The sequence below is a fragment of the Macaca mulatta genome, chromosome 5 (genome assembly GCF_049350105.2).
Source record: "Macaca mulatta isolate MMU2019108-1 chromosome 5, T2T-MMU8v2.0, whole genome shotgun sequence".
In the NCBI taxonomy this organism is placed as follows: domain Eukaryota; kingdom Metazoa; phylum Chordata; class Mammalia; order Primates; family Cercopithecidae; genus Macaca; species Macaca mulatta.
The window spans coordinates 97,312,720-97,332,568 of record NC_133410.1 but is presented as its reverse complement, the minus strand read 5'-3'; the positions used below and the strand labels follow the sequence as shown (position 1 = coordinate 97,332,568).

Genomic DNA, 19,849 nt, shown 5'->3' with positions numbered 1-19,849 from the left:
AATAGGGCAGGATTAGCGGAGGTGGGGAATGCGCTTCCAAGGCAGGCGCAACGCAGAGGGGATGCGAGATGGAACCCCGGGAGCGGCCGCCGCGGGAGATGGCCCCGGCTGGCGCCGGCCGTTCAGGTTTGTGCATTGGCAGCTGCGGGTCGCGCGCTCTTACCTCGCAGCCCGCGAACCAGCCTCTCCGCCCAGGCCACTCGGGGCGCCTGCCCGTCCAGGGGGAGGTGGCGATGCAGCGGGTCCCCACCGCCGGCCGGGCTGGGGCACGGCGGGCCCTGGTCCTCTCGCCGGCGCCGCCTCCCGCTCGGGTGGCCCGCGCTGTGGTAGCCCCCAAGCCCCCGGCCCCGCGCGCCTGCGGAGCTCACGGCCGAGGAGGCCGCCGACCTCCGGCTGCCCGGGCGCCACTCTACGTCCATCTCCACCACCATTCCGCCTTCTTCCCCTTCCACCTCCTCCTCCTCCTCCTCCTCGGCCTCGAAGCCGGGGTTATCGCGGCTCCACGCCTGCCGGGAGCACGACGAAAGCGGAGGAGAAGGGGAGGCCGAGGCTCCGGCCGGGGGGTCCCGCGCAGCCGCCTGCCGGATGCGCTGCATCTCGATCTCCAGGCCCCGCTGGTCGCGGAGGCCGCCGGGGGCGGCGAGGCTGGCGCCCACGGCCGCGCAGCCCGCCATCAGCCGGCCCGGGTCCGGCGCGCGGGGCGCGGGCGGCCGCTTGGCGTCCCCGGGCTGCTGAGGCTGCACGCGGCTGGAGTTCACCATCGCGGTCACTGGCGTCCGGCGCACGGGTGCCCGGCGCCGCGCTCGGCGCTATGCGCCTCAGGAGCCATGTTCCTTTCTTCGCGGCGCCCGCCGCCTCCTGCTCCCCGCCCCCGACCTACCCGCGGTCCCGCGTACCCTCTCCCGCCTCCTCGGCCCGCCTCCCTCTGGCCTCGCCCCGCCTCGCCCATCGGCCGCGGCGCGCTGAGGGGGGAGGCGCGCGGGAGCCGCCCCCGCGGTCTGCGCGCTTGCCCTGCGGCTCCCGGGCCCGCGTTCCAAGTGGAACCGGAGCCCGGGCGCGGGCGCCCACATTCCATTCCCGGGAAGGCCTGGGAAGGGCGGGAGTCGCTGACCCGCCCGCTCACCCGCCCGCCCGCCTGCAGGGAAAGGGCTCCTGGAGCTGTCGCTGCCTGCCCGACACCAAGAAAACTCTTGGGTACCCGTTAACCACTAGCCACTTCTGCCTCGATTTACCAAAGTGCAGGGAAAGAACCTTTTGGTGAGATGATGTGAATTAGCGACATCCAGCCTGAGCTGAAGTCTCCAGCGGGGCAAAGAAATCTTTTCATTTGCAAACTACCAAGGCTGACTTGCTGTGCATTTGACGGGCCTCCTGTCCCTGATTCTGCTGGTTTGGAGATGCTTTCTCGATCTTTGGTTGGCTTCCCTCTCCACACATTGTGGGGACCCAGGGATTCGTCTTAGGACTCTCGGATCGCTGGTGCCTCCACCGTGATCTTCCGTCTCCCCGCGGCCAGCACTGACTTATAGCAACAGAATCCTGCATGAGGGCCTAGGCACAGGACTTTGTTTCCACTCTTCTGAACACATCTAACGTGATGCTCTGCAATTGTCTGAAACTTATCCTACCCTAAGCCATTATCTTGTCCCCTTGTCTGGAACCTGCTTCACTTCCTTCCCGTATCCCCAGGTGGGGGTTGGGGCTTCGCTGTCCTCCTCACTTCCCAGGCCACTCTTCTTCATGGGAAGGCTCGCCGTTTACCCTCCACCGCTTACACCTCATCTTCTTGTTACTTTTGTCCCACAAATATCTCTCTGATATGATCGCTGTTTCTCACTCCTGCTGGCTTGATCTTATGTCTTGCATTATTGCACATTAGAACAATTGATCTCTGTCGACTCCATCTCTATTCTCCACGTCGGTGTCCTCACTATTTCCAGGTTATATTGCGGAATCAAAGCTACTTATTTGTCACGTTGATGCTTAGACACCTCTGTGGGCTTCTGGCAGCTTAAAGGATAAAATTTAATTTCCGTTGTTTGGTTTAGTAAATTCTCGTATTCTGCTCCTTTATTTGTTTGTTAGGGCTGCCATAACAAAGTACCAGAGACTGGGTGGCTTAACAGAAATTTATTTTCTCACCCCGTCTCTACAAAAAATACAAAAATTAGCCAGGCTTTGTGGCGTATGCCTTTGGTCCCAGCTACTCAGAAGGCTGAGGTGGGAGGATCGCTTGAGCCCGGGAAGCAGAGGATGTAGTGAGCGGAGATCGGGCCACTGCACTCAGGAGACAGAGTGAGACTCTGTCTCATAGAGAAAGAAAGAGAGAAAGAGAGAAAGAGAAGAAAGAGAGAAAGAAAGAAAAACAGGAAGGAAGGAAGGAAATAAAAAGAAAAGAAAAAAAGGTATTTTCTCAGGAGGTGTTGGCAGGGCTGGTTTCTTCTGAGGCCTCTCTCCTTGGCTTGCAGATGGCCCCGCTTCTGTGTCCTCACGCCCTCTACCCTCTTCCGTATGCGTCTGTGTCCTAATTGTCTATTCTTATACATCATATTGGATTAAGGCCTACCCTCATGACCTTGTTTTCACTTCATTACTTCTGTAAAGACCCCATCTCCAAGTATGGTCATGTTCTGAGGTACTGGGGGTTAGGACTTCAACACAAATTTTGGGGAGGACACAATTTAGCTATAACAGCTCTTAATCTACTCCTCTAGCATGGCCTCCCATGCCGTCCATCCCCCGTAGCAAATTATTCATTTGTTCCCTAGGCACACATAACATGCTGCTAATATTTAGGTAGTTATGGCTACCTATTACCTGATCCTGCAGTTTGTTAATTTAGACATTCATGTTCTTCTCTTAACTGTGAGCTTCTCAAAGGCAAGACTGGTGGGTCTGGAGTACAGCCTTGGCTCATGCTATTCATCAGTTCATTCTGAAGACATTTCCTGTGCCCTGAATTAAGATCTGGGCATGTAGAGTGGGGTATGATACGGCCCTGGCCCTCAAGAGGAGACAGACCAAAAATGAGAGATTACCAAGTGGGTTAAGGGTTATGGTGCCTGTCATCCAAGGAACTTCTAAAGCTGAAGATGCCCTGAATAGCACCACCAGCACTGCGGAGTCAAAGGATTATTACAGACACATTCCAATAGAGGAGAGCCAGGCCTGGAAAGAGAATGCAGAATCTGAGCCAAAGGGTCCTCTGGAGAATAGGCCTAGTACAGTGTTTTCAAACTGTGATCAGAAGATCTCCAGCATCACTTGGAGCACTTGCTAAAAATATAGATACTGGGTCCCCGTTCCAACCTTATTGACTCAGAATCTTCCGGATTCCAGTCCTGAAATTCTGAATCTTCACAGGGGAATATCAGGCATCCGAAGTTTGAGCAGCACCAGTGTGTTCCAAATGGAAGAGGTTTCATAAATATTTCCCCCATATTTCTATACTTCACTGTTAGCACTAGTGAAGCAATCATCTGGAATCCCAGACTTAGAAGAAACTTCAGTGGTCTTTGAGTCACACTTACTCTGTGCTTGTGCCTGCAGTCACTAATTCGTGGTAAGGACCCTGGAACCAGACTGCCTGGATTCCGATTTTGCTCCCTACTTCCTAGCTGTGTGACCTTGCGCAAGTCACTTCATCGCCTTGTGCGTCCAAAAATGAGGATAATGATAATGCCTACCTCATAGGGTTGTTGTGAGGATTAGGTGAATTAATACATGTGTTTTAGTCCATTCGGGCTGCTATAAAAAATACCATATACTGGGTGGCTTATAAACAGTGAACCTTTATTTCTCACAGTTCTGGAAGCTGGATGGTCCAAGATCATGCTACCAGCTGATTTGTTGTCTGGTGAGGGTCCACTTTCTGGTTCACAGGCTGCACCTCCTAGCCATGTCTTATGGTAGAAGGGGCAAAAGAGCTCCCTTGAACTTCTTCTCTAAGGGCACTAATCCCATTTGTGAGGGCTCCACCCCCATGATGTAATCACCTCTCAGAGGTCCTGCCTCCTTATACCATCACTTTGAAGGTTAGGATTTCAATGTATGAATTATGGGGGAACACAAACACCCAGACCATAGCATGTGGAACAACACCGTCTGACATGTACGTGCTAATAGTGTTAGAACTAGTCTTAGCTCTTATATCTTAATTATGATAACTGTTTTCATCTATTATAATTGTTTTTGTGGTTATCTTTGTTCCAGCTAGGCTGTGAGTTTCTGTGAGGCTGTGAGGGCTCCATGCCCATCCTAGAGGCTTCCATGATAAATACTTACTAAGCACCTACTATATGCCAGGCACAATACTAGGAGAGATGGCAATTCATTAAATAGGGGAAAAGCCGAGCTCTAATAGAGGTGAGCTTATATTTTACAGGGTTTGAGGGGATTCAGAAGAGAGATTGCCCAGGCTGGCATGGGTAGGGAAGGTAGGTAGGGCCAGATCATGGGAAGCCTCAGATGCATATTAAGGAATACAGACTATCTATAGTTAATGATATCATAAGTAGGCCTTTTTTTTTCTTTCTACAGTGTCAGTTCCTATTTAAAACAAAATCTGGAATCTTCTTCCTGAAACTATATCCTCACCCTTAAAAGAATTCAAATTGATTGGAAATGTGTCTGCACATACATAATTCAGAGTTATATGTGTGCTTACCCAAAATTTTCTTTACAAATTATTGCAAGAAATGTAATCATTAAAAATTCACAGCAATTTGTGTATAATACCACTTAAATAGCATTTGGTTCATTGCACCCTGAATCTTACATTTTGGAGTTTCAATATTAATTTCAATCTTAAGTTTCATAAACCCAGCACCAGCCATCTCATGGATTTCCTGTTCAAATACTTATTCATTCCTTCTGGCTTACTAAGGTTCCCTTTTGTGCTTTTATGTTAATTTGTTTCTCCCCTTTAGAGTGCCCAGCTTTTGCTCAAGCAGGCCCTGAGGCTGTAAATTTCTCTCCCTACCCACAGAATTCCTTCCTTTAATATCCATCTGAAGACATTACTTCTCATAAGAAGTTTTCCATTATTAAATAAGTGACATGCACCAAGTTTTTTTTCATCTCATTGCCACAATCCTGTTGTCACATTACAAACTTCCATCGTCTGCAGGGTCTGGAACTATCAAGTGGGATAGATAACATGGCCTGGCTGCTGTTTTCTTTTTTTTTTTTTTCATCAGTGTGCTAGATCTTCCTGGACACGCTGCACAAATCCTACCTCAGTCTTAGTGCCACCGTGGACTCTGGAATGGGCCGTTTTAAAAGGCAACCTTAAGCACTTCAGTCTAATTTAATATTAGTGGCCTCCACACCTCTGACTCTTGTATTATTAGAATTGCCTGTTTGGCTTTTATTTTCCAGTGTGAACTAATGAAACAGACACGAACTGAAGTACCCGTTGGTTTCGCGGTCTCCACCTCGAAAGGAAATCCAAAAGGAGTTTCTGGCATGTGTGGTGTTGCTTAGCAATTTACCCAAACAAACATGTTTCCTCCTCATTTTTTTCCCCAGTACTTATTTACTCAAGAACATTGTAAAATCAGTTTTTACCACTTGACATCTGAAATCATTAGAAGAAAATCTGGTGTTTTGGGCTTTGTGAGAAGAACTGCTAACCACAGTAAGACTTTGACTTTACTTTGTTTCTCATTTTGCTGCTTTAATAACATAAAGCTAGAATTTATGGCCTTCTTCATGACTAGATTTTGGTTTGGATTGACCTGCATACATCCCTGTCTCTGTGGGGGTTATCTTGGCACCATAATTGGCAAGCACCGTGATTTTAATGACCTAATCTCTCTATCTCAATTTCCTTCTGTGGATAATGAGGTTAAATACCCATCTTATAAATCCCCCACGGGATTTTTGTTGAGGACTAATGAAGGAATATTAATACATTTATAAACATTTACTGAGTGTCCACTACGTGCCAGGCACTGTGTTGCATTCCAGAGTGACAAAGATAAGACATGATTCCCAACTTCAACAGGATCAAATCTTATAGTTAAACTGCCTGGAAACATCCTTAGATCATTCTCAACTTCTCTACCCATAAAAACTTAGGAATCTTTCTAGACTCAGACTTCATCTCTCCCTGGAACCTTCCATAGACACAATCTTGACCCCTAGCCTGAATTTACATGCCTCTCTACCCTGTAAACCTTTATTCCAACATTTGCCACCTTATACTGAAAGTATCTGTTCACATAAACATCTTCCTGAGTGGCACATAAGCTCCTGGAGAGCAGGGACCCTGGCTTATTGAATCCATCATTTAGCTGCTCGGCAGCCAGTCCGCTTTCTAGTGCAAGTTTTCTTGGGGACAGCCGCACCCTCCCACCCCAGCTGCCATTCTTAGCCTATGTGTGTCTCAGGTGTGGCTGACACCACCGCTAGCTCCCAAGTGGTGACTGTGGAGCTCAGGCTTGGCCAATCAGCACCCCGTCCCCTTGGCCCCTGTGAATGGTATTTCACAAGTATGTTATCCTGTTCTGTTAAAAAAGATTAGGCCAGATATTTTTTTTCCAGTTGTCGGAAAAGAAAAGCTTTTCTTCCCACCAGATTTCGAGTTGTAAAGATGTAAGTCCAGACAAGCTGGCAGCCAAAATGTTGATGCCCAGGGGAAAAATGGCGCCAACACTAGAGATACAAAAAATATTTATAACGTGGATACTGGAACAATACTAAAATTGAACTAATGTTTGGGTGGCCATGCTATTCAAGAACATTATGAAATACATTTTTATCATGTGCCATCTCCTGGTTTTGTCAGATGCAGATATGATATTTATTATTTATATTTTTATCCAGGTTCAAAAGAATTTTGAACAATGTGGGGCCAAGAATGGAGTTCTTTGAAATACTGTGTGAGGCTCTTCTTTTCATCAACTCTAGTTTATTCACTAATACCCTTTGGGTATAGTTGTTTTTTAAAAAACTTTAAATCCAATTTTCAATAGCCCAGATTTTTCCAAAGCTTATCAGAATTTTTTTTCAAATACCTTTTGATGCCAACATGAATGAGGCTTCCAGCATTCCCAGATCTACCAGACTTTTCAGAGTACCTGTTTTATGTCCACTTTATACAATCTTAGATATGATTAGGATGCTAAAGAAGTTGTTTATGCCTGCAAGAAGCTTGTAACTAGCTTGCTATACGTGGATAAAACATTTAACCAATAAGAGCTGTATGACATTCTTCTGGGAAGGGTTTTTTATTTTGTTTTATTTTAAATAAAGATTCTGGAGTCTAACTTCTAGGGATTCTGATTCATTATGTCTCAGCTAGGTCCTAGGAATCTGTGTTTTAAGAGAGCAGAGCAAAGAGACAGAGAAAGACCAGGTTCTCAGGACATCATTTGAGCCACTGAGTTAGCACTGATTGAAGCTAGATCCACCCCTGGACTCCATGAACCAAAAAATATCCTTTTTAAAAAATTTTTTTAAAAATTTCGACTTTGCCCTTGCCCCTTTCCCTCCCTCCCTCCCTCCTCTTGTATTCCCCACTGTCTATTGTTGCCATCTTTATCCATGGGCAGCCAATGGTTAGCTCCCATTTAAAAGTGAGAACATGTGGTATTTGGTTTTCAGTTCCTATGTTAATTTGTTTAGGATAATGGCCTCCAGCTGCATCCATGTTGCTGCAAAGGAGATGATTTTGTTCTTTTTCATAGTTGCATAGTATTCCATAGTGTATGTGTACCATGTTTTAAAAAATCCAATCCATCATTGATGGGCACCTAGATTGATTCTATGTCTTTGCTATTATAAATAGTGCTGCAGTGAACATACAGGTACGTATGTCTTTGTAATATTATTTACAGCATTCCCACCAGCAATAAATAAGAGTTCTTTTTCCACATCCTCAACAGCAGTAGCATTATCAGTGTTTTGGATTTTGGCCATTCTAATGGGCAGGCAGTTGGATCTCATTGTTTTAATTTGCAGTTCCTTAATGACATATATGTGGGGCACTTTTCATATGCTCAGTTGCCATCTGTATATCTTCTTTGGTGAGGTGTCTGTTCAGGTTGTTGGCTCATTTTTTTTCCTTTTATTTACCAGGGAAAAGCATGACTGCAGTATGCTACTACCACAAATTACGCAGCTGAGTTTCCCACATTTGCAGAAATCACAGGGATAAGCAAGTCTTCAGTGGACTAGAGAAGCCTTGCCCTAGGAAAAACTACCCTTGTGGTCATGGTATCTACCTGCCTGGTAAGTCTTTGGGGCCTATTTTTCAGTCGGGTGGCTTATTTTCTTATTGAATTTTAAGGGTTCTTTGTGTATTTTGAATCACAATCTTTTATCAGATAGGTCTTTTGCAAATATTGTCTCTTAGTCTGTGGCTTATCTTCAGGTTTTTTTTTTTTTTTTTTAATTTATCAACTTTTTTCAGTAGCTGATATAGTTTGGCTCTGTGTCTCCACTCAAATCTTATCACCAATTGTAATTCCCACATGTCAAGGGAGGGAGGTGGTTGAATTATGGAGGCAGTTTCCCCCATGCTGTTCTTGTGACAGTGAGTGAATTCTCATGAGATCTGATGGTTTTATAAATGGCAGTTTTTCCTGCATCCTCACTTATCTCTCCTGCCACCAGGTAAAGAAGGTCCTTGACTGTGAGTCAATTAAACCTCTTTTTTTTTTTTTTTTTTTTTTATTATACTTTAAGTTCTAGGGTACATGTGCCCAATGAATTAAACCTCTTTTCTTTATAAGTTACCCAGTCTTGGATAGTATGTTTATAGCAGTGTGAGAACGGACTAAAACAGTAGCCTTTGACCTTTCTTCTAAAGATAAGGATATTAGCAAATGCAAACTTTTTACCAACAAACACCTTTTAAAATAAATATCTGTTACATTGCCAAAGTCTATAAACTTTTATTTTGTTGTACAACAGTAAATATAACTTATTTTATATATTTTAATTTTTCATTGTTCACTACCAGTACATTTTTAAAAGCATATTATCTTTATAGATAGTCATTAACATATTTGTTAAATTTGTTTTATAGAAGATAGTTCCTAATATTGTTTAATTTACAGAGATAAAAGGGAAAATACGCAGATCCAACTTCCAAGAGCATTCAATATTATACACCAAGCTTATTCCTGAAAACAATGACCCAGAAAACCACATGAAAGAGTTTTATTATGGATATCCTAAAACAAGTAACTATACGTTTCAGATATATATAGAATATTCCACAGTTCCTATAATCAAAATTCATAAGTTTTCTGTTCACCTTCAATGTTTGTACAGAGTTACACACCACTGTTATATCAAAGCCAACCGTTAAAAATAAAGCTAGTTTTCTCTTTTTTTTTTCAACTTTTGTTTTAGACTCAGAGGTACATGTGCAGGTTTGTTACCTGGGTATATTGTGTGATGCTGAGATCTGGGGTGTGAAAGATCCTGTCATCCAGGTCCTGAACACAGTACCCAATAGTTAGTTACTACCAGTACTTTACAAACATGAATTTTTCTTCCTTGAATTTTTTTCTCTTGATTTAATCCTTCTTGAGTAGATTTTTTATTAGGTGTTTTTTTTGTTTGTTTGTTTGTTTTCAAAGAACAACCCATTAAAGCTTCATTATTCCCCAAATCTGTTCAAAATTAAGAAAGCCTTTTTGTTACCATAGACATAAAACGAATGGATTGGGCATTGTATTTTTGGCTCAATCTTTTCTCCTTCTCTTTAGGATTTTCTAAATATTCCTCTACTTTCCTCTACCATTAAATGTTTTTATGGTAAAAGTAGGAGGTCAGATTAAACCCATTGTTTTTCTCTCAGGCTGAGTAGATGACTTTATTTTATTAGTAGTATATTTTGGCCCAAAAGTTATATCTGTTTAGTGAAATTATTGTTATTACTTTCATTATTGTTATCCTGCTCTCAGATACATCTTTCTGTTGATTGTTCAGCATAATTATTTACCTAGGAGGTATTGTGCATATTTAATCAGCAAATTCAAATTTTCACTTATTTTAACAAGGTTTTCTTTTTTTATAATTTCAAATAATCTGCTGTTTTATTAATTCTGTAAATTTAGCAATACCTATTATGCATATATTGAGCTACTGTGTCATGTTTCTGTATTATCTCCTTTCTAATTTCTCTTTTTGTCATTTTCTATTTTTATTTTTAATAGGATTTTTATAAATCTTGACCTTCATATTATTGTACCATTCATGATTTTGTGGTTTTAAAGGTGGCTTTTCTTTTCCTAATTATTTATTTAAAATCTTTAATTCCTCCTGTGAATTCTGCCAGCTCACTTTTCATTTTTCCATGGTCATGTATTTTATTTTATATTTTTCATTCTTTTTTAAAGTTAAAATTATTTTTAATGGATTTCTGTTCCGGGCTCTGATGGAGCAACAGGGACAGATTTACCCTCTTACTTAAAAAAAATACAGACAAAATTTATAAAGGATGGTTCTCAAACATAGGACAACACGGACCATAAACAGTAATTTTTCAAAGAAGATAAACAAAGGAAGTAAACCCTATGGTTTCCCCACTGATTCCCTAGAGAGAGATTCCAAGCTACAAGTCTCACTCAATTGAGAAGACAGAGTTTGTTGAGAATTTGGGGAAAATCAAAGTGGACAGAATTCACAAAGAGCTAGAAAAAAGAGTATTGGCACAGAGAAAGAGCTCCGGCTACCTCCAGAGAGTCTCCCTTGAGTTTTCAGAGCATGCGTTTGGGGAACCCATCTGAGGCAAGGGAAAGAACTACCCGGAAAGAAGCAGGTGGAAAAATTCCTGATGTTCACGTAGACCAAGAGATTTCTCAAGTTTTTGTCATCTGAGGGGGAGAAATCTTATACTATATGAGGTGTTGAGGAGAATACTCAGAAGGACAATGCCTCTGTAGTAGGACCAAACTAGTCTAAAGGCTGATCTGTCTTGTACGCCTCCTTGTGAAACTATTCAGCTAAGTATGTCACCAATTTTCTAAGTGAATCTAAGTTATTCCATCTAATCAGTTAAAAATTTTCACTCTTTGTATGTTTTTATTATTCATTGTGGTTGTAATAGTTTTTGCTTTATAATATTTTGTTGGTCTTTCATTTGGTGCATAGTGGTTTATGGTATTTATATCTTTATTGGATCTTTAACAATGTGGAATAAATTCTTTGTTTCATTTCATGCTATTTGTTTTTACATTTTACTTCTTATTTGACAATAATGTTGCAAATCTTTAAAAATGTTTTAATTTATTTGTAAGGAAAACACCTAAACCAAAATGAAACAAAAAATGATGTAGGATCTATTATTATTATTTTCCATTATGTGAATCTTTGTCTTAATGCAGAGGCTTCGTCTATTTATATTTGTTGTTACAATTGATTTCTTTCATCATTCTGTTATTTCAGTGTTCTCTCTTTAAAAATACGTTCTTGTTATTCAATGATTTAGTTTCGCTTTATGTACCATTTTCTTTATTTTGTCCTTCATATTTGCAAGCTATATAGCCTCTGTTAAATTCTATAAATGGATATCTTTAAGCATTCTTTGACATGTAATTTTCTAATGTCCCAGTAAAGAAAGAATTTGTCAACATAAAGTGTGTGTGTAGGCTGGGTGCGGTGGCTCACGCCTGTAATCCCAGCACTTTGGGAGGCCGAGGTGGGTGGATCACCTGAGGTCAGGATTTTGAAACTAGTCTGACCAACATGGCGAAACCCTGTCTCTACTAAAAAAATACAAAAATTAGCCAGGTGTGGGGGCACGCACCTGTGGTCCCAGCTACTTGGGAGGCTGAGGCGGGAGAATCACTTGAACCCAGGAGGCAGAGGTTGTAGTGAGCCGAGATCGCACTATTGCACTCCAGCCTGGGTGACAGAGCAACTCTGTCTAAAATAAAATAAAATAAAACCAAAAATATGTGTGTAAAATCCTTGTGCATACTGCTACCAGGGTTATTTTTATCTCTAATCCACATATATTGGTTTATCTGCAAGAAAATTAATTTTCAGAATTTTACGTAGGCTTATTTCCTTCTCTATTTCCTGCTCAACTGTTTTCTGGGATTTGGCATCTCTGCTCTGATAAATAAAGATATCAGGGAAAGGGTACAGTACAGAACATTACTGTCTTTCAGATCGCTAATGGAAGATGGAGGAATTACTGCAACGCTTTCTTGTTGGCACAAGTTCTTCATCTTTGAGTTAGCCATCAGACGGTGGGCAGGTATGAAGTGGTTTTGTCTTCTCTCCTCTTTTTTTTTTTTTTTTTTTTTTCTTGAGACATGGTCTCACTCTGTTTCTGAGGTTGGAATGCAGTGGTGCGGTCATAGCTCACTGAAGCCTTGACCTCCTGGGCTCACAGGATCTTCTTGCCTCAGCCTCCTGAGTAGCTAGGACTATAGGCATGACATCACCCCTGACTCTCTTTCTTTTGTTCCCTCTCTCACCTCCTCTTCCTGCTTCTTCTCTTTATCCTCCTCTTTTTCCTTTTCTCCCTCCTCCTCCTGTTTCTTGATTTCTTTTACCTTAAGCAAAATCTGGGGAAATCTGGAGGAAAAATCTGTGTACACTTTTTTGTCTTATAGTTAGGAGAGATTAGGACATACTCAGATGATTCGTTGGTGTAAATCTTCATCTTTATTCTCTGTCTTCATGGGCATTTTAGTGAAAGTTAGAAAAGGCGGTATGATGGGAGATTAGTTATATATCTTTTTTTGTAATTAAACTTTTTACTTTGAAATAACTATAGATTTACAGGAAGGTACCAAGAAATATACAGGGAGGTCCTGTGTACCCTACACCAACGCTTCCTCAGTGTTAACATCTTACAAAACCAGGTGCAATATTGGGACCAGAAAATTGATGTCAGTACAATCCATAGAGCTTTCTCAGATTTCAGTTATTGCATGTGTGCATAGCTCTATGCAGTTTTATCACATGTGTAGCTTTGCATAACTGTCACCACCATCAAAATACTTAAAGGTATCATCACCACAAAACTACCTCATGTTACAACTTTATAGCCACACTGTTTCATCTCCTCCATCTCTAATCTCTGACAGCCACTAATCTGTTCTCCATCTCTATAATTACATTATTTCACAAATGTTATATGAATGAATTCTTGCACTATGTGTCCTTTTATAGTTGGTTTTCTCCACTCATCATAATTTCCTCAAGGTTCATCCAAGTTGTGTGTATCAGTAGTTTATTACTTTTTGTTGCTGAGTATTCCATAGAATGCATACAGCACTACAGTTTGTTCAAGCATTTGCCCATTGAAGTACATTTGGGTAGTTCCAGTTTTGGACTATTACAGATAAAGCTGCTCTAAACATATACAGATTTCTGTATGAAAATAAATAAGTTTTCATTTCCCTAGGATATATAGCCAAAAGCGCAATTTGTGGATCATAAGTAAGTCTGTTTAAGTTAAAAAAAAATGCCAACGTATTTTCCAGAGTCGTTATGCTGTATTACATTCCTACCAGCTGTATGAATGATCAGTTTCTCCACATCCTTGCCAGCATTTCATGTTGTCACTAATTTTAGTTTTAGTCATTCTGATAGGTGTGTTGTAGTGATATGCTATTGCAATTTTAATGTGCTTTTCTCTAATGGCTAAGGATGTTGAGCATCTCTTCATGTGTGTATTTCCCATCTTCGTGTCCTCTTTGGTTAAAATGTCAGGACATGTCTATTGTCCATTCCCTAACTGGATTGTTTGATTTTTAAATTTTGACTTTTGAGAATTCTTTATTGTGGTTTAGTAAAAAATATATTTCATCTTTGTCCTTGGTTCCAGATATACAGCTCATAAAACACTTTACTGTCCTGAGTGGCAAGTATCTTTTGTTTGCTAGTAAGATGACTGGTGGCCAGGGTCCCTGGATAGCTTCAGCACAGGGCCTGGTAACCAGAAAGAGCAAACCATGGTTATGAGGGTTGAAACTTTTAGTCCCTCTCCCTGACCTCTGGAAAGGGGAGAGGGGCTAGAGACTGGGTTCAATCACCAATGACCAATGGTATAATCAATCATATCTGTGCAATAAAACCTCTATTAAAAACTCCTAAAGCATAGATTTCAGGAAGCTTCCAGGTTGGTGAACAAATCAAGGTGCTGGGAGAATAATACACTCAGAAGGAGCATGGAAGCTCTGCACACCCCTCTTTCCCCATACCTTGCCTAATGCATCTATGTCATTTGGCTGTTCCTCAGTTGTACCTTTTATAATAAGCTGGTTGTATTAGTCCGTTCTCATGCTGCTAATAAAGACATACCTGAGACTGGGTAATTTATAAAGGAAAGAGGTTTAATTGATTCACAGTTCAGCATGGCTGTGGAGGCCCCAGGAAACATACAATCATGGCAGAAGAAGAAGCAAACACATCCTTCTTCACACGGCAACAGCAAGAACTGCAGAGCAAAGGGTGGGAAATGCCTTTTATAAAACCATCAGATCATCCAGGTGTGGTGGCTCACGCCTGTAATCCCAACACTTTGGGAGGCTGAGGTGGGCAGATCATCTGAGGTTGGGAGTTCAAGACCAGCTGACCAACATGGAGAAACCCTGTCTCTACTAAAAATGCAAAATTAGCTGGGCGTGGTGGCGCATGCCTGTAATCCCAGCAACTTAGGAAGGCTGAGGCAGGAGAATCACTTGAACCTGGGAGGTGGAGGTTGCAGTGAGTCGAGATTGTGCCACTGCACTCCAGCCTAGGCAACAACAGCGAAACTTGATCTAAAAATAAATAAATAAATAAATAAATAAATAAATAAATAAAAATAAATAAATCGGATCTCTGGAGAACCCACTCACTATCATGAGAACAGCATGGGGGTAACCGCCCCCATGATTCAATAACCTCCCACTGTGTTCCTCCCATGACACATGGGGATTATGGGAACTACAACTCAAGATGGCGTCTGGGTGGGGACACAGCCAAACTGTATCATGGGTAAACATGAGTAAATGTTTTTCTGAGTTTTTTTTTAGTTGTTTTCAGCAGAGTATTAAACCTGAAAGGAGGTCATAGAAACCCCTGAATGTGTAGCCAAGTTGGACATCAGTTATGGGTACCCTGGAGACCCAGGACTGGTGAGGACTGATGTCTGAAATGAAGACAGTCTTGTGAGTCTAAGCCCTTTAACTTGTGGATTCTGCACTATGAGTAGTTAGTGCGTAGACCTTTATATTCTAGATAAAAGTTCTTTGCAGGATGTGTGGTTTGCAAGTATTTTCTCCTGTTTGTAATTTGTCTATTCATCCTTTTTGTGGGAAGTTTCACAGAACAAAGGTTTAAATTTTTATGAAGTCTGATTTATAACTCTTTCTTTTTATGGATTATTCCTTTGGTATGAAGTCTAAGAACTATTTGCCTAGTCCTAAGTCTGAATATTTTCTACTATTTTATTTCTAGAAGCTTTATAGTTTTATATTTTACATTTAAGTCTCTGATCCAGTTTGAGTTAATATTTGTACGAAGTGTGAGGTTAGGGTTTTGTTTTTGTTTTTGCCTATGGATATTCAATTGCTCCAACACTGTTTATTGCAAAGACAATCTCTTCTTCTTTATAAGATTGTTTTCCTTCTTTTGTCAAAAACAACTGGGCATGTTTATGTAGATATATTTCTGGGTTCTCCAGTCTGTTCCATAGATCTATGTTTCCATTCTCCTGCCAGTACCACCCTTTCTTGATTACTGTAGCTACATTGTAAGCCTTAAAATCATAAACTGATTTATTATTCTTTTTCAAAATTGTTTTGGTTATTCATAAAGCCTTTACCTTCCCATATAAATTTTAGAATAAGTTTCCCTATGTCTACGAAAAAGCTGATGATTTTTGGATAAAAATTGTGTTAAACCTACAGATCAATTTAGGGAGAACTGACCTGTTTATATGTTGAGCCTTCCAATCTGTGAACATGTTGTGTCTCCCCAGGTATTTAGGTCTTCTTTTTTATAATCAGCATTTTGTAACTTTCTTCATACAGATTCTGTACATGCTTTATTACTGGGGTCTCCAACCCCTGGGCCAGAAACCAGTACTGGTCTGCGGACTGTTAGGAACTGGGCCACACAGCAAGAGGTGAGTGGTGGGCGAGCAGGCATTACCACCTGAGCTCCACCTCCTGTCAGATCAGTGGCATTAGATTCTCATAGGAACACAAACCCTGTTGTGAACTGCTCATGCGAGGGATCAAGGTTGCATGTTCCTTATGAGAATCTAATGCCTGATGATCTGAGGTGGAGCAGTTTCATCCCCAAACCATCCTCCCCACTCCACCTCCTGCCAGTCCGTGGAAAAGTTGTCTTCTATGAAATGGGTCCTTGGTGCCAAAAAGGTCACTGCTTTATTAGACAGACACTTACATATTTCATTTTCTTTGAAGCAATTATAAATGGTATTATGTTTTTGATTTTGGTTTCCATTTGTTCATTGTTAGAATATAGGAATTCAGTTGATGTTTGTGAGCTGATCTGTATTCTGCAATCTTACTGAACTCTTAGTTCTAGGAGTGTTTTTGTAGGTTTCTTGGAATTTTCTGCATAATCATGTTATCTGAAAATAGAGACAGTTTCATTTTCTTTTCTCCAATCGGTGTGCCTTTTAATTCTTCTTCTTGCCTTATTACAGTTCATACAACTTATAGTGCTATGTTGAATAAGAGTGATGAGAGGTGACATTCTTTTTTTTTTTTTTTTTTTTTTGAGACAGAGTCTTGCTCTGTCACCCAGGCTGGAGTACAGTGGCATGATCTCGGCTCCCTGCAAGCTCTGCCTCCCATGTTCACACTATTCTCCTGCCTCGGCCTCCCAAGTAGCTGGGACTACAGGCACCCACCACCACGCCCAGCTAATTTTTTGTATTTTTAGTAGAGATGTGGTTTCACCGTGTTAGCCAGGATGGTCTGGATCTCCTGACCTTGTGATCCGCCCACCTCAGCCTCCCGAAGTGCTGGGATTACAGGCGTGAGCGACTGCGCCCGGCCAAGAGGTGACATTCTTGCTTTTTTTCCCAATCTTAGAGGAAAAGCATTCAGCCTTAAGAATGATGTTAGCTGTAGATTTTCCTAAATGCTCTTTATAAGGCTGAAGAACTTCCCTTCTGTTCCTGAGAGTTTCTGGGCGTTTTTGTTTCTGTCTTTTGGTAAATTTTGAATGGATGTTGAATTTTGTGAAATACGTTAGCCACATTATTGATATTATCATGGTTTTTATTCTTTAGCTTCTTGATATAATACAATATATTGTTTGATTTTTAAATATTGAACAAGCCTTGCATACCTAAGTAAATCCCCCTTGATCGAGGTGCATTATTCTTGCTATTGTTGAATTTGATTTGCTAACATTTTTGTGTCTACTCTTGTGAGAGATATTGATCTATGCTATTCTTTCTTTTTCTTTTGATGCTGTCTTTGGTTTTGATATCAGAGTAATTCTGGTCTCATAAAGTGTATTGGAGAATGTTCTCTCCTATTTTCTGGAAGACAGACAGTGTGTAAAATTAGTGTTAATTCTTCTGTGAATGTTTGGTAAAATTCTCCAGTGAAACCATCTGGGCCTGGAGATTTCTTTTTTAGGAACTTTTAAATTATGAATTGAATTTCTTTACTACTTATAAGGCGATTCAGGTTGTCAGCTTCCTCTTGACTGAGTTTTGATAGTTTATGGTTTTTAAGGGGTTGGTTGATTTCTTCTAAGTCATTGAATTTATGAGTATAAAGTTTTTCATAGTGTATTAGATTTCCAGGGCTGCTGTGACAAGTACCACAAACAGGGTGGTTTAGAACAACAGAAATGTATTGTCTCACAGTTCTAGAGGCCAGGGCCTGAAATCAAGGAGTCAGCAGGGCCATGCTCCCTCGAGACCCATGGGGAGAATCCTTGCTTGTCTCTTTCTAGCTCTGGTGGCTGCTGGCAATCTGCAGTACTTCTTGGCTTGCAGCTACCTAACTCCAACCTCTACCTTCATTGTCACATGACATTCTCCCTGTGTATCTCTGTCCTCACATGGCCTCTTCCTATAAGGACATCATCATGCTGGATTAGGAGCCCACCCTGCTCCTGGATGACCTCATCTTAACTAATTCCATCTGCAATGACCCTGTTTCCAAATAAGGTCACATTCTGAGATATTGGGGGTTAGGACTTCAACATTTCTTTTTGGGTGGGGGGAATACATTCACCTCATAGCAGTAGTCTTCTCTTATTAGCTCTTTAATGGCTGCGGGATCTGTTGTGATCTCCCCTGTTTAATTCCTGATATTGAAGATTTGTGTCTTCTCTCTTTTTATCTGTGTCCATCTTGCTAGAAGATTTTCAACTTATTAATTTTTTTAGAAAAACCAGCCTTTTATTTAATTTCCTCTGTTGCTTTCCTGTTTTCAATTTAATTGGTTTTCATTTATATCTTTACTATCTGCCTTCTTCTGCCTGTGATGGTTGGTTTGGCTTTTCTTCTGGTTTCCTGAGATTGGAACTTGGATCATTTATTGGACCCCCACCACCACCCGAGGAGTCTCAGGAGGCACTGCGAAGTCCAGCCTGGCTGCATTCTGCATGGCATCAGCACCTGCTCTGCTTCCTGTCCACCACCTGTGTCTGGAATGATAAAGAAGGTGATGTATGGGAAAGTCAAGTATTTGAGCTGTACCTAGATAAGGCCTCCCCTCCCTCTTTCTCCCAACCTTCAAAAAGTTGGATGTATCATGTCCTTACAAGAATTTTGTTCTTTTACTCAATAATAACTTCAAAATGAAACCTCGATACATTATAAATGATGTCGGTAATACTAAGGACACCTTTGGCACCCTACTTTTAGATTTCCCCTTAGGTCTGCCCCGCATTTTTTTGGTGGAGGCTCAGAGGCAAACGCTCTTTGCTGTTTCTGGTTGTTGATCTATGCTCTTTCAATGTGACTAGAAGAGCAGATTCAGCTACATAGGTCTCTGGGACTTATGTGTTTGCATCTTTGGGGGAATATTATCAGAAATTTGGATCTAATATGCAATATCTATCTACACTCTGGATTAAAATAATCACATTGGATTAGTCAAACACGAGTCACTATGGTATTTAGAATAAAATAGATAAGTCAAAGAGAGTGCATCGAAATAATATTGAAGTTCAACTGGCAATGTTTTAGAGAATGCATGCTTTCTGGATGTTTTGAGTGGAAAATATAATTATGCTTCAGTAAGTGAGCTACTAAATTGAAGAAGTATAAAAAACCACCTTATGAAATTGTGAAGTAGAAAATAACCTTTTCTTTAATCTTTGCAAATAGGTTTTTAAGGTCCTTTTTGCAAGCTCAGTACAGGTCAATATCAGAATTGCTCATTATAGTTCTTTGCCTCTGCCTTGCTCCACTGACAAAGCTGAATCCCGTGGAAACTTGGCCATTATGCTATAATTGCAATCAAACAGTACTTGGATCCATTGTTACCAGAAACTTGAAAAATTGGGGGTGGCAGAGGAGAAAAGGCCATGCCAGGAACCAGGAAAAATACTTTGATTCACAGTTAGGTCTTATCATTGCCATGGGCAGGGGATGAAAAGATTCTCTCACTAAAGAAGACCTGCATCAAAGGGAGTGTCTACAGGGTTATTGAAGAATGCATAGGTGATGGGAAATTGGTCTTGACATTTTTTTATTTATAAAAATTTATGAATGCCTTTTTTATGATCTTATGAGGTGAATAATGAAGGAATTGTTCTGAGACTTTTATATCAACGGCTGAGACACTATCTCATGGACAGTATTCATTGTACATTTTTCTATTCTCCCTGCTCTATCTCCTCTCCCAATTTTTGGAACATTTTTAAACCTTGAGAAAAATTCAAACAA

General features: G+C 41.1%; 1 protein-coding gene, 1 long non-coding RNA gene and 1 other non-coding gene across 4 annotated transcripts in view; 1 reads left to right on the top strand and 2 right to left on the bottom strand.

Annotated features, from left to right (window-relative positions):
- Nucleotides 1–860, bottom strand: part of PKD2 (polycystin 2, transient receptor potential cation channel) — a 71,082-nt gene extending 70,222 nt beyond the window's left edge. For both annotated transcript variants that reach the window (XM_001099242.5, XM_028848611.2), the window contains exon 1: nucleotides 164–860. In XM_001099242.5, coding sequence (XP_001099242.3) covers nucleotides 164–761 — 598 coding nt within the window. In that variant the 5' untranslated portion in view covers nucleotides 762–860. The remainder of the gene's footprint in view (nucleotides 1–163) is intronic.
- Nucleotides 39–19,849, top strand: part of LOC144340805 (uncharacterized) — a 27,413-nt gene continuing 7,602 nt past the window's right edge. Inside the window, exons 1-4 of the long non-coding RNA XR_013417222.1 lie at nucleotides 39–126; nucleotides 8,083–8,235; nucleotides 15,993–16,087; nucleotides 18,475–18,620. This is a non-coding gene — a long non-coding RNA (uncharacterized LOC144340805). The remainder of the gene's footprint in view (nucleotides 127–8,082; nucleotides 8,236–15,992; nucleotides 16,088–18,474; nucleotides 18,621–19,849) is intronic.
- Nucleotides 8,080–8,243, bottom strand: LOC114678590 (U1 spliceosomal RNA). Its single transcript, XR_003730024.1, has one exon. It is a non-coding gene; the product is annotated as a U1 spliceosomal RNA (small nuclear RNA).